Source organism: Xenopus laevis, chromosome 1S (assembly GCF_017654675.1).
Source record: "Xenopus laevis strain J_2021 chromosome 1S, Xenopus_laevis_v10.1, whole genome shotgun sequence".
Taxonomy (NCBI): Eukaryota; Metazoa; Chordata; class Amphibia; order Anura; family Pipidae; genus Xenopus; species Xenopus laevis.
Window position 1 is genome coordinate 25,697,636 of NC_054372.1, and position 17,557 is coordinate 25,715,192.

General features: G+C 39.8%; 1 protein-coding gene across 14 annotated transcripts in view; it reads right to left on the reverse strand.

Moving 5' to 3' along the window:
* apbb2.S (amyloid beta precursor protein binding family B member 2 S homeolog) overlaps positions 1–17,557 on the reverse strand; it is a 162,533-nt gene that overhangs the window by 13,910 nt on the left and 131,066 nt on the right. For 8 of the 14 annotated variants that reach the window (XM_041579436.1, XM_041579441.1, XM_041579435.1 and 5 more), the window contains one exon: positions 3,025–3,030. The exons of the other annotated variants lie outside the window; for them this stretch is intronic. In XM_041579436.1, the coding sequence (XP_041435370.1) occupies positions 3,025–3,030 (6 nt within the window). The remainder of the gene's footprint in view (positions 1–3,024; positions 3,031–17,557) is intronic. 14 annotated transcript variants of the gene reach the window in all.

Below are 17,557 nucleotides of genomic sequence, written 5' to 3' on the forward strand. Positions count from 1 at the left end.
TAACCTTTTAACTTAACTAAAACTATTGGCCCTGTGGATTCCTCTGAGTGCCGGATAGCCCTGTGCTGTTGCTGTGCGACCTAATGCCCATGCGCAGGGCCCTACACAATTATAGAGCCTGAGGAAGGAAGGGGAAATGTGAGGAGTGCAGTGATATGTAGGAATTGCTGAATGGAAAGTGAAAGTAATTGACTGCCCCACTTTTATGCGTCAGGCATATAGACAGGGCAGGTAATGTTTGATTGATAGCTCAAATATAAAAACCCTTTTATAACAGGTATGGATATTTTAATGAAAACAAGAATTTAGGTTCCATGTTTAATTTGCAAAGGACTTTCATTATACAGCTTTTTATGTGTAGGGGACAGGTCTGCTTTAATATGAATGTGATCCATTACTCGCGGGTAACAAAAGTTACTTGTCAACTTAGTGAGTATAAAAATAGACAACATTTTATACTCTGATTGCTGGTTATGACTGTATGACATACCCCAACAACTCTTACTCTCTACTTACTACACACACACAGCCACACAAACACACAAACACAGGGGCACATTTACTAAGAGTCGAATATCGTGGGTCAATTAACCCTCGATATTCGACCATCGAAGTAAAATCCTTCGACTTCGAATATCAAAGTATTTACTGCAAATACTTTGATCGAACGATCGAAGGAAAAATCATTCGATCTAACGATTAAATCCTTTTAATCGAACGATGTGATGGATTTTAATCCATCGATCGAAGGATTTTCCTTCGATCAAAAAAAGCATAGAAATCTTATGGGGAAGGTCCCCATAGGCTAAATTTGATGCTCGCTAGGTTTAAAGTGCCGAAGTAGTTAGTCAAAGCTTTTTATAAAGAGACAGTACTTCGACTATCGAATGGTCGAATAGAAGAACGAGTTTTAGTTCGAATCGTTCGATTCAAAGTCGTGGTCGAAGTAGCCTATTCGATGGTCGAAGTACCCCAAAAAAAACTTTGAAATTCAAAGGTTTTTTACTTTGAATCCTTCACTCGAGCTTAGTGAATGTGCCCCACAGTGAAATCTAGAAAAACATACAACACATAGACACAACCCTTGCCATGAAAGTCACAGTTGTAAGTGGTATAACATGTTATCACACAGCTACTGCATATTAATGGCTTCCTTACATTCAGCTTATCTCAGCCTTAGAAAAGTGAGTCAGAATAATCATTGCTGCCTTCATTGATTTCCTCTGCGGCCCCTTGTGGGGTCTATCAGCTAATAGCTTTGTTAAGATGTAACACAACCTTCCGAGAGGGCAGGACGCACTCGCTGGGATGTCTAGATTAAAGATCTACCAAATCCTCCCAGGGTTTTCCTATTGGCTGGCAGATAGATTAAGTCATCCCGCTTGCTTAGAATTGGAGGAAAAATGAATGAATAAATAGAGAGAAAATTCTTTGGTATTGACCTATTGACCAACAATCTTTCTCCTGATCGTTTTAATTCATCAAAAAGCTGCTTAGCAACAGGGTTTTTTGCAGCTCACGTTTACTCACTCTTTGGGGGGGCTTGAATTTTTTTTAACCTGATTTCCAAGTACACTGTTCTAAACTTTCTAAATACAGTCAATTAAATATTCTGTACCGTTACTAAAACAATCAAGTTTATCTTCACTTTCCCTCTCTCATCATCTGTTTCTCCTCATGTCTTCATGCAGCAGTTGGGGGCTCCTTTTGCCTAGAAGATGTATTATACAGTAGCTCACTCTATTAAAATCACCAGACATCATGTCTCTCTACATGCAGAATTTGTGCAAAAGGCAGTTATTTTACTATTTTGTTAGATTTTGTTTGTACTGGAATTAGCTCTAATTCATCTGCTAGGAAAGGGAGCCCCCCTATAAGATATATTGGATCATTCATCTGACACCCAACTCCTGAATGAAGACTAATGAAGAGAGACAGATGCTGAGAGAGGGATAGTGAAGATAAACTTAATTATTTCAGAAAGAGTACAGAATGTTTAATTAATTGTATTTAGAAAGTTTCTTACTTCAGTATGAGGAAGCTCATATTAAATTTTCATTTTCGCGATAGTTCCCCTTTACGCAACTTTCAATATAAACACAAAAAATAAATTTTCCATGGTTTTAAAGTTGTGTGTAAATGCAATTGCTGTTGAAAGTAGTGTTTATTCTTTTGTACTCTCTGGGTTTGACCTTTAAAACAATGTAACAGGAGTCAGTTCTCCTCTAGGTCCTTTAATCAGCCGGCTTGCAACATTATTTCAGGAGTCAGAGCCAGACGTACGGAGAATATAAACAAACAGACAGTACTTCCAATGGTGTGCATGCACAGTGCAGTGGGGTGGGCAGTGGGGGAACTAGAGTTGTGGCAGGGGGCCTGGGGGGGCCTGAGACAGCAGCCCCGGTGGGCCCCGGGCTCCCCAGTCCGACCCTGGTGATTCTATTTGAAAGCTGGAAAGATTCATAAGAAGGTGGCATATAATTAAAAAAAAAATATTCAAAAATAATGAATTAACGATTCTATAACCTACTAAAAGTTAGTATGAATCACCACTTTAAAGGGTGACATACAGTAATGTTTATGAAAAGCCAAATATAAACACACAGTATGCAATAAAGATGTTTATTCTTTAACCATAAACCTGACAATTAAAAAGGACAGCTGATACCAATTCTACCAGTAAGGATGAAATAAAGTAGAAATTGTATTATATTTCTGCCAAAGGTGGCAACCCTAAAGAATTTTTTAATTGGACATATATGAAATGCTTGAAACTACAATCCCCTTTTAAGGCTACAATGGTAAACTCTGCCCTTTGTGTTGTGGGGCCCTTGATAGATTTGAAAATGATATATCCCATTCAGTGGGAACCATATATAAAATCACAGACATTTTATCGTCATTGCGAGGAACCCAGAAGCCCAAGGCACACGTGAAATATAACTGCACGGTTTAGCAAGCCTGCAAGGTTTTGATAGGAAATATACACATAGAATGCATGCAACAAAGAATAAAATGATTTACCTCTCCCTGTATCCAGGACAGCATGAAGAAATAAAGCAGAAAAGGCAGGTTAGAGGCAGGTTAGGAAGCAGAGTTTACAAATTCAAGGCACCCAGAGCATAAAGAAGTGAATGACTATGTTCATCTCCCATTTACACAAACTATGTTAAGGTTGAGTTTATCACTATACAGCTAATTGCTTCTCCTTGGCTGCTAAACCAACATGCCATTAGCTGAACTCCATTCCCAAGCAGCACTGAAGGCTGTGCATGTTGGAAGGCAAAAAGCAAGGCAGGGTGATGCTGCAGAGCCAATTCCACAGGCAAAGAATGGAGCCAACCCCTGGCAGCTGGATTTGGAGACGCAGCATATGCATGTGAGCAGCATCACCTCTCCGAACTGATAAATGAGGGAGGGGAGGTTGGGGAGCGCAATAAATCAAGGGATCGGGCAGCATTAAAGTATCAAGCATCCTTATGTTCCAATCAAAGTTACCGCCATGTGTTATAGGTGAAGTGATATACAGGTTTATTGCGGGGAGTTGATGAATGGGCTTCAGGGATTCTTTACAACACTCACTATATGTCAGTGGCATTGGAATATGTTGTTACTGAGAAAGGCCAATGCTGATTTATTATAACAAAAGAGCAAACGGTAAGAATGTACACAAGGTCTCCTTTACACAATCATTTCCATTGTATTTAACTGTATGGCATAACAAGAAATGAGTCTGTAATATCCCATTGCATTCCCATACCTTCTGCTATACATTGAATAAATGGAAACCTTTATTTCTTTATGAGTTTCAGGGTACCCGCAAGTCATTTCCTTCGGCAGAGAGAAAGAGCTCTAGGAATGAACCTGATCTTGTCTTCACTTTCCAGCAATAACAACATTACTGAAATCCAGCAAGGAGATGGAAAAGTAACCAGTGGCAGAACTACCGGGGGAGCAGGGGGTGCGGGCGGGCCAGGGCCCGCACCCACTCAGGGCCCCCCGGCAGTCCGTGCGCCACTGAGAAATGCGGGCTAATGCGGCGGTACGGAGGGGGGCGGGGCCTGGCTGCGCATCACGCACCAGTGCCCGCCTCCTCAACGAACGCTACTGAAAGTAACTCATGTCACAGATAAGTGACTCAAGGGATGGATAAGTGAATCCATATCATATGGTGGGAAGTACTTTCTCTCTCTAATGAGCTGTATTTAGGGTGATTAAAAAGAGGGATGACTGGCTTTGTTCCCAGGTAGGTAGGAAAACTATTGGCAGCAGTTATAGTGGCGCAAGAAAATGACAGTAAAGGCGGCCATACACGGAGATATCCGCTCGTTTGGCGAGGTCGCCCCGATATGCCCCGATATGGGCAATATCGGGCTGATCCGATCGTGGGCCCTAGGGCCCAACGATCGGATCCTAACGAATAGTAACGGGCGGTTGGATCGCGGGACCACATCAATGAACAGATGCGGCCGCGATCCAACGGGATTTTTAGTCCCATCCGATCTAGATCTGCCCGACTTTCGGCCAGATCTCGATCGGAGAAGCCCGTCGGGGGGCCCCATACATGGGCCGATAAGCTGCCGTCGGTCTGTCTGCAGCTTTTATCGGCCCGTGTATGGCCACCTTAACGTCAAACCAGTGTTTTTAAAATGTACCGTAGTTGTTTTGAAATGCAAAGTGAGGAGATACTGAAAGTCTAATTTGTCCTAGACCCTTCCACAACTCAAAGTGACCCCCCATCTACACATATTAGACAAGATATAATGTTTAAATGCTTTTTTAATGAAGATTTAGAGGCCCTTTATTATTAAGGGAAGCATAATTATTGCAGCTGCTGAAACTGAAAGCTTAATTGCAATAAACTCCCTGCACTGAAGTACCCCAGAGACATACACGCATCATAACAAACCACAATGTTGTAGCTGATCCTATTGCATATAGTGATTGTGATTCCTTTTGGTGTCTGTTGGCTACTACTTGCTCCCTTCTGTGCTACAACAAAGCATTCCCTAAAGCACCAACTACCCATAAACCTGTAAACATTCCCTTATTCTATTCTTACGATATTTCAAGCCTTCTATCATTCTACCAAATAATGTGAGGTTTTAATAAAGACAAAGAATGAGTTCCATGGAAGAATATTCCATTGGATATATGTACATCAATGGAGGCTTGGGGGCCGATTTACTTAGGTTCGAATGGTAAATTCAAATTTTCGAATTTTTTTTTTTTGGGTCAAAACTCACAAATTCGAATTTAAAACCGCCAATTCAAATTTCAATGTAAGATTTATCACAACTCGACCCTGGAAACAGTTCTAATTTGACTATTCACAACCTTAAATCTGCCAAGTGCATGTACAAGTCAATGGCAGAGGTCTGTTGAACCATTTGAAGATGTTAATTTTCTTCCTGACATTCAAGTTTTTTTCAGAGGAAAACTCGATTCGAATTCGATACAAATTTTCGGGCCATTCTTACTCAATCCAGGCCCGGATTTGTGTCAAGGGCCACAAAGGCCCGGGCCTAGGGCTGCCCAGCTGCTTCTAGAGATATATTGTGAGCCACGTGCGGTCACATGCTCGCAGGGGGAGGATGTGCGCAAGTTCGCCGGCAGGCACTAGGACCTGGTGGCCGGCACATGCGACCGAAGGGGGGGCGTGCGCACGGGTGGGCGATAGGACCCAGATGGCCAAGGGGTGGCAAAAAACGGAAATCCGGCCCTGATTTGATCGAATATTAGACATTCAAGTGCTTTTATAAATAACCTCCAATCCGAGTTGTGAGTACATTCGAATTTATTAGAGTAAAAAAAATTCACACATATTCTAAATTTGACCTTTGATAAATAACCCCCATGTCATTCCTTCTTTTCTGGGTTATATTTTCTTTTATGTATGTAGGGTGGGAGATTTATCCCAAATTTTTCTTTTTATGTCAGAGATACAGATTGCTTGTTGTTCTGCTGTAATTGTGGATTTGGAATAAGCAAGTTTATGCAGGGAGCCATCCGTATGGCATGCGAAAATCTGTCCCCGGCTCTATCTACATCTGACTCATCCATGTAATATTATATACTCATCCGCTTAAAAAAAAAAAAAAAGGTGATTATTAATAAACAGAGGCTCCAATAATAGGGCTAATTAGGGAGAAATGGATGGTTAAATACCAATGTGCAGATCTGCCAATATGACTGTTGGTCGTGGGCGTGTGATGCGGTGAAGCGGACGTGCAAATCATTTCACATGAGGAACTAATGATTCCTTGCTGTGCGCTGCAGGGTGCGGGGCGAGTCTGAATTTCCATTTCTGTCTTCCTATTAGCCACGTAACAAGCTTTTCCCTGAATACACTGTATACACCACTGTTCTGTAGGTGTCTGGAAATGTAGTCTCACCTTTACTAAATGCCTAAATATCCAGCTGTGCAGAAAGGAGAGTCAAAATATATAAATAGTAATGGCAGAGCTTAAAAAAGAGTTTACAATCACTGAACATCTTTTATGAAGCCAGGCGTTTTATGCCTCTTTGCTGCTACACAGTCTGTTGCAAGGGGATGTAAACTAAAATGCAATTTACAGTCATTTGCTACTTTTATTGGTATTAGCAGTTTTATTGGTTTCATGTTGCTAGGCAGGCTTCAGCACAACAGCATTGAAGGCAAAGTGTATCAGGAACTGGGGGCAATTTATAAACACTTGGCAAATTTGCACCTGGGCAGTAACCCCCGGCAACCAATCAGATGTTCATACCTCCCAACTGTCCTTTTTTCAGAGGGACAGTCCCTCATTTGTACTGGAAAGTCCATATTTCCTCTGCACTGAACAGCCAGAAAAAGAAACAAAGTTTCTCACTTAATTGGCTTTTAGCAGAGACCACAGAACAGCTAAAATGTGCAAATAAGATACTTTGTAACAATTTTGAGACACAAAAAACAGTTTAGATAAGGAGAAATATTTTCAAAACTTTTCATAACCTGCCAAATTTTGTAAAATGAACATGGTAATTAGGGGGTGTGGCCACAGAAAGGGGCGTGCTCAAAAAATTCTACGTGTTCTACGTGTGAAAACATTTTTTGTCCCTCTTTTTACTTCCAAAATGTTGGGAGGTATGGATGTTTACTTTCACTGTCCTACCTGCAGATGGCTGAAAAAAGGTAATCACAGATTGGTTGCTATAGGTTATAGATTTTTTTATATTCAATTTTGAAATCTGACATGGGGCTAGACATTTTGTCAATTCCCCAGCTACCCCTGGTCATGTGACTTGTGCCTGCACTTTAGGAGAGAAATGCTTTCTGGCAGGCTGCTGTTTTTCCTTCTCAATGTAACTGAATGTGTCTCAGTGGGACATGGGTTTTTACTATTGAGTGTTGTTCTTAGATCTACTAGGCAGCTGTTATCTTGTGTTAGGGAGCTGCTATCTGGTTACCTTCCCATTGTTCTTTTGTTTGGCTGCTGGGGGGAAAAAGGGAGGGGGTGATATCACTCCAACTTGCAGTACAGCAGTAAAGAGTGATTGAAGTTTATCAGAGCACAAGTCACATGACTTGGGGCAGCTGGGAAATTGACAACATGTCTAGCCCCATGTCAGATTTCAAAATTGAATATAAAAAAAATCTGTTTGCTCTTTTGAGAAATGGATTTCAGTGCAGAATTCTGCTGGAGCAGCACTATTAACTGATTCATTTTGAAAAAAAAAAAATTCCATGACAGTATCCCTTTAAGGTATGAAGATCCAAATTACAGAAAGATCCATTATCTGGAAAACCCCAGGTCCTGAGCATTCTGGATAACAGGTCTCATACCTGTATTAACCAGCAAAGCAAAAAACTGTACAACCCGTTTTTCTTATGTCAGTCTAAATTGCAAGGAAGAGGAAATGAAGTAGTTAAGGACATAAGGGTCCCAGCCTCTTGTTTTCTTTTCCAGAGCTGAGCACTTTCAAGCCCCTCACACACATCGGCTTCCCTCCATTCAGCTCCTCATTAAACACTCATCTCAAATTTCTTGACATTTTATCAATTGCTAAATGTATGTATATGTGACTCTATTAGAGCTTATCTGCCAGGAGGAAATAGTAAGGCTGTAGATAAGAAGGATATAATATTCAACTATTAATGGACAGATTAGGAAAAAAATTCACAATTTTTAAAAAATCACTCTTAATGTACTTTGTCAGTTTTGCTATTAAAGGGCCACTATACCCCACAGAATTGCACTTACTATATGGATTGTCTACACGGGCATAGTCATATGTTGACTGTACAGTCATACTTTCATTCTGCCAAGGTAAAACGATTACGGTTCATAAACTAAACCAATCAACAACCTCAGAGCTGAAATGATACAAAACATACAGATAAATGGTTTGTGACAGAATGTATATGGGGTTTTGGTTCAGACAATCACACTAGGGGTAGTGGAATCCTTCATCAGGTTCTGGAATGGTTTCCTTCCCTATTTCAGCCTATAGAAGGACAGCGCCAACCCAGTCCAGCGTAACAGAGAAGTGTCAGCTCTGTGGGAACTGTAAGTAACACTGGGCTGGGGAACAGTTAAGAGAATATATGATCTATCAATTGTACAAACATATCAGTATAACTTTTGCATTTAATTAGAAATGTAAAAATTAGAGGAGAATAACGAGTAGGGTGATCTCCAGTAGTGTAACTTCAATGCAGCAGGCTGTGGGGACAGACCCTGGGTCTCCTATATGGTAGTACCCCTGCCCAGCCTCTTCTGCCATATTAACTATGCCACTTGCTGCAAACGAGCGACAAATTGGGAGAGAATGAGAAGGGGCTGTTATTAAAGGCCCTAAAACGCATGTTTATTCTTGGGATCCTATTGGGCCTGTACCTGCAGGACAGCAGTCCTACTCTGAACACAAACGAGATGCTACAGGTTGTAACCTCCTGTCAGATGATTATGTTTCCCTGTACTTATATACTTAGGTGATCCAGAGTATACATGAATACATGAAATTCCCTATATGACTCCAAACTGTCATACATGTAATACTGTCCCAGCATTTAATGATCTTCTAAAAATGTATCCAACCCCTTACTGAAACGCTGAAACTACAGCACATCTTACTGTGAAAAAAAACTTGCATGGCAGAAGTCCCTTTATTCATTTTGTCGCCTTTATCTATTCTCCTCCAAGTTGTTAAATGCCCCTTTAGACAAGAGGGATTGATCCAAGTTGACTTCTAATAACCCCATATTGTATAGCAGGTAATACAGTAGAAACCCCATTTTACGTCTCCCGGAATTGGTGCCATAAGTCACTGTCCCATTCAGGCAAATTTTCTTTACTGGATTTAAAGAGGTTGTTCACCTTCAGTCTGACCCGATACCCGTGGGTCACCTACCAAATGCCGGCTTCCAACTTCCTGGTTGAACTTTTATAGACACACACCTCTCGCCCCGCCCCTTTTGTGGCGTCGTCGGTCTATAAAAGGAACCCGGAAGTCGGGCTCAGGCAGGTGCGGGTGGTGGCAGAGCGGGTGGCGGGTCGGGAAGCCCAACCCACACATCACTAGTAGAGAGTGATATTCTGAGACAATTTGTTTTCATTTTTTATTATTGAAGGTTTTTGAGTTATTTAGCTATTTATCAGCAGCTCTTCAATTTGCATCTTAACCAATCTGGTAACTAGGGTCCAAATTACCCTAGCAACCATGTATTGATTTGAATAAAAAACTGGAATATTAATAGCAGAGGCCTGAATAGAAGGTTCAGTAATAAAAAGTAGCAATAACAATACATTTGTAGCCTTACAGAGAATTTGTTTTTTAGATGGGGTCAGCGACGCTCATTTGAAAGCTGCAAAGAGTCAGAAGAAAAAGGCAAATAACTATAAAACTATTATATTTTTTAAAAATAAATAATGAAAACTAATTGAAAAGTTGCTTAGAATTGGCCATTCTGTAACATAAGAAAAGTTTTATTTACACAGTTTTGGCACAATCCCCTGTGAAAAATAAAATCGGGGTATTTTAGTTTAAGGCAGTTATGTCACACAAATGACATCACTAACATTTACAACTGATGACATCACTAAGCTCTGTTTATAAGGTTATATCATATACAGATGAGAGCCTTACAAAGCAGATTATCAGTTATCTGCAGTTGGTACTGATGAAAAAGAAGTGCAGTGCAGGCAGAATAAAAAATCGACAATAATAAATGTTACTTTTCATTTAAAAGCACTCAAAAGCTATAAAGCTACATGAAGTCCAAGGGTTACTGTGACAAGTGTAGTTAATTTGTTGCCAGCAAGTTACCCCGCACTAAGCAACGTTATTTCTGATGTACAGCAAATGTAATTGCTTGTTTGAGCTGGGAAAATGTTTGGAGCTCCGTGTCGTGATTCCAAAGTAACGCTTTCTATTCATTCACAGGGCGCTGGTGTGATTGTGAAGCGAGTGCTTAGCAACAGCCTCCTTCCCTAAGAAAAACAGAATTTCCCACGACAAAGAGACGGCACGGTGGGTGCAAATCAGAGAGCCGATCAAAGATCTGGGAGAGTTTGCTGAATGGGCAGCTGGGAAACATTCCCAATGAACAGTGATGGCTTTGGCAATACCAGAACCAACTTTTTTTTGGCTGTGGTTGGAGTCTTATGGAATCAGGGACACGTTGGTACCCAGTGATCCCCCAGAAAATATCTGATTCCCGAGTATATCATGTGTTTGCAGTCGTCTCTTATTATCATTAGTCTATGACAGTGATAGAGCCTGTGTGTGGGCTTTGTGACTTTTACTGAGAATATGCCGTCTTGTAAAAAATACATTTCTTGGGATTCATCATTCACTCTATGGTCACTTATAGGTTTAGAGTCTCTGAGTACTGTGAGGTCACACTCATACCAAGTAAACAAGAACATATACGACAACATTACAGAGTATGGCATTTAAAGGGCAAGTCAACCCCAAAATAAATAAATTGCCTAATAAAAGAAAATATAAGTCTAAGCAACTTTCCAATATACATTCGTTACAAATTTTTAGTTACTTGTAAAAACAATTGCTATTGAAAGGAGCATTTGCTTAACTCCAAGTTGTAAACAATGTTGCAACAGATTTGTTAATCAGCTGCCTTGTCTTACATTGTATCAACAGTCTGAGCCATCAGGGCAGATAATAAGCAGGGACAGACACTGATTTCAATAGCAATACATATACAAATAACTTAAAAACATAGAAAATTTGAGTAATGAGCGTATATTGCAAAGTTGCTTAGAATAATGTTTTATTTTATTAGGCAAATTTTTGTTTTGGGGTTGACTTGCCCTTTAAGTATCGAATTAACCCTATGGCTGCACCCTGAGTGACCGAGCCGTAGCTTTGTGTGTTAAAAAAGCAGTTTTACTGAAAATGCCTTTAGGCTGCACAATGGAGAGTCAATAGCAAGGAAAGGGTAGCTCTTGTGTGCAAACAGTCTGGCTCGTATGAAGAACAGCGTCCTGAAGTGTCATTGTTCCAGCTCACACTCACACTCACACCAAGGTCATACAGAGAGATAAATCAAAGAATTACAGCCCTGGCGGATGCTTTGGCAAATGAGCTTTTCTACAATATACAGCCCTGGCATGATTTAGTCTTTTGCACACAGTAGAGGTGATTGCTAAAAATAATGCCATTTGTGAACCATAAAAAATCAAGCACATAAGTCACAAACCTGTGATGATAAGGAGGATCAGCAGCAGCAGGTAAAGCACAGGGAGCAGATAGGATTCATGGATCTTGATGTGAGCACATGCAGCATCGCCAGCTTTCCATCAAGAACTGGAAGAGGCAAATGCTGTGAGACCCCTCCCATCAACACCAAAAATACTTCCAGCTCTGTGTGCAGCGCTCCCAGTCTCTCTTCTGCCGTGCAGCCATGAAGGTTAACCGACTTGAGACCACAGAAAGATGCATTTTCTATACGATGAACTTGCACAAATGTCAACATTGAGCTCACCAGAGAGATACGGTCTGATATGCTCCACACTCGCCCAGTAACTGCTATTAATAACCATGCACAGTTCTTATTATGGCACAGTTACAGATATGACTTTAAAGGGATCCTGTCATCGGAAAACATTTTCAATTTTGAAATCTGACATGGGGCTAGACATTTTGTCAATTTCCCAGCTGGCCCTGGTCATGTGAGTTGTGCCTGGAGAGAAATGCTTTCTGGCAGGCTGCTGTTTTTCCTTCTCAATGTAACTGAATGTGTCTCAGTGGGACATGGGTTTTTACTATTGAGTGTTGTTCTTAGATCTACCAGGCAGCTGTTATCTTGTGTTATGGAGCTGTTATCTGGTTACCTTCCCATTGTTCTTTTGTTTGGCTGCTGGGGGGGAAAAGGGAGGGGGTTGATATCACTGCAACTTGCAGTACAGCAGTAAAGAGTGATTGAAGTTTATTAGAGCACAAGTCACATGACTTGGGGCAGCTGGGAAATTGACAATATGTCTAGCCCCATGTCAGATTTCAAAATTGAATATAAAAAAATCTGTTTGCTCTTTTGAGAAATGCATTTCAGTGCATAATTCTACTGGAGCAGCACTATTAACTGCTTCATTTTGACAGTATCCCTTTAAGTGGACAGATTTCTGGCTAAAATCTTGGTACTGGCCTGATGGAAGTTTTACCCCTTCTAACTTAAATTGGAGAGGGGATCAACTAGTAGTTTATTAGGATAAGAGGTTGAACTGAATGATTATGCTCCTTTTTTCAATGTAATTATGTAAGCAAGAATGGAAACCCAGGCAGTTATGGATATTTCCAGCGACAGAAGAACGTCTCTCACCCTTGTGCCATCTTCAATTGACATGAAAACACTCCCATGAGCCATTAGCCGGGCATCTTTTCCATTACATGTTGTTCCACAAAGAATTCATCTATATTTGTAGCTTTTGGGCCATTCCATATAACAATCATCAGAATGAGATTAGGTGGTTTAATTGTAGGCTCTGCACTTCCATAAAACTAAATGGAGCATGGAATATATAATAATATAATAAAGGTTACACTCCTGCCGGAGACCAAGCCAGATTTAAACCTTATTAAACAGCCATACATCAGCAAAAGATCACTGAGCTCTGCTCACTGAAGCAGGTTTCTGCTAGTAGATGATACAGAATTACGGAGCAAATGAATGAATTGCAGGGGACCCATTACACCCATTGACCTGTCACCTATAATGCTGCTGCTGCACTTTTGATCTTATTATCGCTTTGTCACATATTTTGCCAATGAAACACAATGTTCTAGTTATTTAGTCTGAAAGAAGGGCACCAGACTGGCCATCACTTTTGTATACTGTCATCTTGTAAACTAAAATAAATGAAAGGACAGTAAAAAATGTGAAATATCAGCCGGTGGGTGTGCACTGAAAGGGAAGATACTTACATTAATATTTTATGTTGGTTTTTAATTTTTGGAAGGTGCCCAATGTAGAAAATTGCCATTTCCCTAATAGTGGAAATTTCAAGGGACACTGCAATATTTAATAATTTAATATTTTGCCTAGTGATTACACATACATTCAACAAGGCAGAGGCACCTTCCTTTTAGAATGGGAAACAAACAAACAAACAAATCCCCATACAATTTACGAGGTATGATTATCATTGCAGTGAATTAGTCAGATTATTTAATAAGGCAATATTATTGCACACTGCTTTATTCCAACTGAATCTATGGCCACATAGATCAGTCAGTGGGACTCTTGTGTTTTGCAGCCACACTGGGATGCTCAATGTTTGCCAAAAATCTTTAGTCTGTGTATAAATGAGCCCCGGCTGATATTGACTGCCTTGAGCACTATACTCCAAACAGCAGTGTGCATCCCAATCATTACTCAACTCCTTCCTTGATCAATTATTGGGAACAGCATGTAATGCAAATGACAGTAAAAGAGCAATAATTTAAAAAGGCAATTAATATGCTAATAAGGTCCTTGCTGGCCTTAATTTGGATGTACATAACAAGTGTAGTTATCAGTCGGCATCACTTTTAGATCACACGCAACCGGAGGCAAAGCAATTAAAGCTTGAACTCTATTACCAAATAAGTAGGTATATGAATTAAGGGTTTTTTCACCTTCCTCTGGATCAACTTGAAATTAGGAAGGATTTACTTGGGCAAAGGTCCAGCTTGATGGCAGCTATTATGTAATCAGGAACAAACTCAAACAGTGATATTAAACAGAAAATCACACTTTCCCAAACTGGATACTTTTTATTCAGGGCATCATAAGCACAAATGAGCCTTATGAGTAAAACGTAGCATAAGATATAAGGAAATGTAGGATATTGCTGCACAAACACTACATGTCCTCATCCAAAATCTGATAAAAGTAAAGGAATTGCCAAACAGCCTGTTCAAGGATCTCAGTACAGTATTTGGCGAGCGGGGCTTACAAATTCTACCTATAAAGAACCACATTAAAGATTTTTAAACAAACAAAATATTCTTGTATTTCTGATTGGTTGCTCTGGATGTCCAAGTGCCAGTGGATATTACGATCAGCCTTTATTTAAACGGCAGTAACATATAATACACTTTTTTACTATTCTTTGTTACTAAAACTTATTATTAAACCTATTTCCTTTCACAAATATATATATATATATATATATATATATATATATATATATATATTATATGAGGCATACATTTTAAATGCAAATATGCTTAATATCAGTAAATTACATAGTGTTCCAGAGAAAAATAAAATAAAAATAAGTATGTGTAAAGAAATACTCTGGAAGGCTCTATACTAACAACACAACAGACAAAAACATGATTTCCATCCAGCACAGCTCCACCTTTATGTATAAACAACAGATCCCTCATCGGAAAGATGTCACTGTTTGAATAAATTGCTGTTTTTCTTTAAATGAGTGTGTCTGTCACTAAGATGCATGAGTTGCATGTGTGAATCAACTCCATTGTCTTCACATTTGCTAATCACAAACCCTGTGCTGCACTTGATGACCTTCAAATAAAAACTGGTCAGTGCATAGATTTGGTGCTTATTTTGTTTTTCCTGAAAATAGGAAAACTTGAAGCAGAAGGGCCCTTCCCATGGAATGGTGTTGTGCATGAATACAAGGACTCCCTTGTCATTAGAAAAAAAGGAGGTCTCATCTTCTGCGCCTGAGTGTTTGCTAGGAGAATGTGCATCATATCTGTGAAATACACTTGCTAAAGAAGATGCAGAACGAATACACAATAGTGTCAGTCTCTCACACTCACCGTTGTCCATGTTGCTGCCCATTCTTTAAAAATTCTGCAGTTATGGTTTATTATAAGTATGGATATTTATTCCAAACCCCTTTATCTGGCATCACATTACTTTTCCTTCAGCATAAACCCCTATATAGCAATGCCCCACTAACCTGATCAATCACTGCTAGTCCCAATTAGTACAGTTTTTTAACTCTGCTTTAATATCTTTTCTACAGAAATAAAAAGTAGGATAAAGAAATAGAGCAAATACAGGGGCCTGTACTCTGCCAGACTATGGGGGCTTGCTGCTGCCATCAGAGGGGGTCCACTGTGCTAGAAGAGCTGAATTGGGGGTTTGAAAATGGGAAATCTGGCTCTTAAAGGAGAAGAAAAGGTACAGAGACAGTTTATTGCCAATAGATTAGCCACAATAGTGCAAGCTATAACACTATATTTATTCTGTAGAATACTTTACCATACCTGAGTAAACTAGACACGCTCTCTGTTTGTTTAGGATAGCAGCTACCATATTAGCTTGGTGTGACATCACTTCCTGGATGAGTCTCCACCCAGATTACAGCAGGGAGGGGAGGAGGGAGGGAGAGAGGAGCAAACTGAGCATGCGCAAGCCCTAGCTCTGGAGATTTAAGCTGAAAACAGAAAGTCAGATACAGAAGCCCATGTGTAACAATAGAAGAAAATAAAAGCTGTGTTTCTTTTGACAGAGGACTCAGAGCAGCATTACCATTAAGGGTTTAGTGGTGTATTTATATAGACCTTTCTGATAAAGCTTACTTAGTTTTAGTTTCCTTCTCCTTTAAAGTTAGCAGTAGCGGAAGAATTGGGATGCTGCAGCTTGAGGTGAGTTTCTCAACTCGCCTCATTGACACAGCTCCCCTGAGCAAATATATGTAAAATCCCCAAATAGCATTTATATACTTTTTTTTTCTAAGCTGAAAGGCAGTACACCATTGTCTTTTAGCTTACCCTGTAAAATACATCCTTTAATATCAATATCTTTTTGATGAAATAGATATGCTAATGCATCACTGTAGGTTCTTATCTATCTGGGAAATGTATGGAAAGGAGCCTTATTACAATTAGGCTCTTCTCTTAATTATTTTCCATCTCCACAGAATAAGGTGCGGGTTAGCAATCTAGATTGGACTGTGCTTTATGTCCCATTGACCCCATGGATAAAGCCATTAAGCTATTAGGTACGCAAGTATTTTCCCAGTATTGATGAATTTCGCAGATTGCAGGTGACCTTGAAGATAATTCATGTCCCCTTAATTATGACAGTTAAATGAAAGGAAGCCTATCTTCCTGTAATTTCCTTGCCTGATCTACAGTCAGAACTGCTTATAAAATGTAAGCTTACAGTAAAATAAAGCTTGTGTAAATGTGACGCCACACCTGTACCCCATTCAAAAATAAATAGTAGGTTTTGCTCTAGACCTGGGATGCCAGTTTAGAAGAAGCTCACAAACACGACGGTCAATTAATCACATGACATTTAATCACAAACATTTTGGAGGAAAGCTTGAGGAGCAGTTCCCCAGCACATCTCAGCTACATGGATCTGATGAACCTGCTTTGGATCTTATATAAATCTTTGCCTTAATTTGGTGAATACTTGTGTAGCTTGTCATTCTGGTGGACACTGGGCTTTTCCAAGATTATTTATATTTACATAGGTACCATTAAGAGCCTCAGGCGGCTCCTCAATTAGAAACGACGCTGGTTGTAGCTAGCCACTAATTACATATTCTTAATTTTCCATCTTGACTATATTGCTGATTAGAACTTGCACAATAACCCCTATGTTCATAAATCAACTCCAAAGTCTTCTGTGCCAGGAATTGGCCAAATGTTTAGGCATAGCCAAGTAATGTTTCTAATTCAAGTGTCATTAGTAACTAAGCAACCATAGGAAGGCTTTTGCTTGCTTCTCCAAGGAACAAGCTACTAGTTATAGGTCAAACTACCAGACATGGTCTTAATCTAAAAGGTCTAGGCTGAACTTGGCTAAAGAAAGGTCTTAGTTGGGGCTCTGCAAGAGAAACCCAATATACATTTGTAGGAAACATTGGATATGCTTTATCTGTGATTTTACTTTTCCATGAGTGCATGATATCGACTTTCTAAAAACATAGTTTAATCAGTGACAGTGAGGGTTGCACAAGGCAGTTGCCCAACATTTATGTCTTTCTTTAGAAGACAGAACAATGGCAAGGAAACGTGATTATGAAATGTAGGTTTATTCACTCATAAATCATCAGGCTGTTGATAACATGACATTAAAATCACATTATGTTGAGCGTATTAT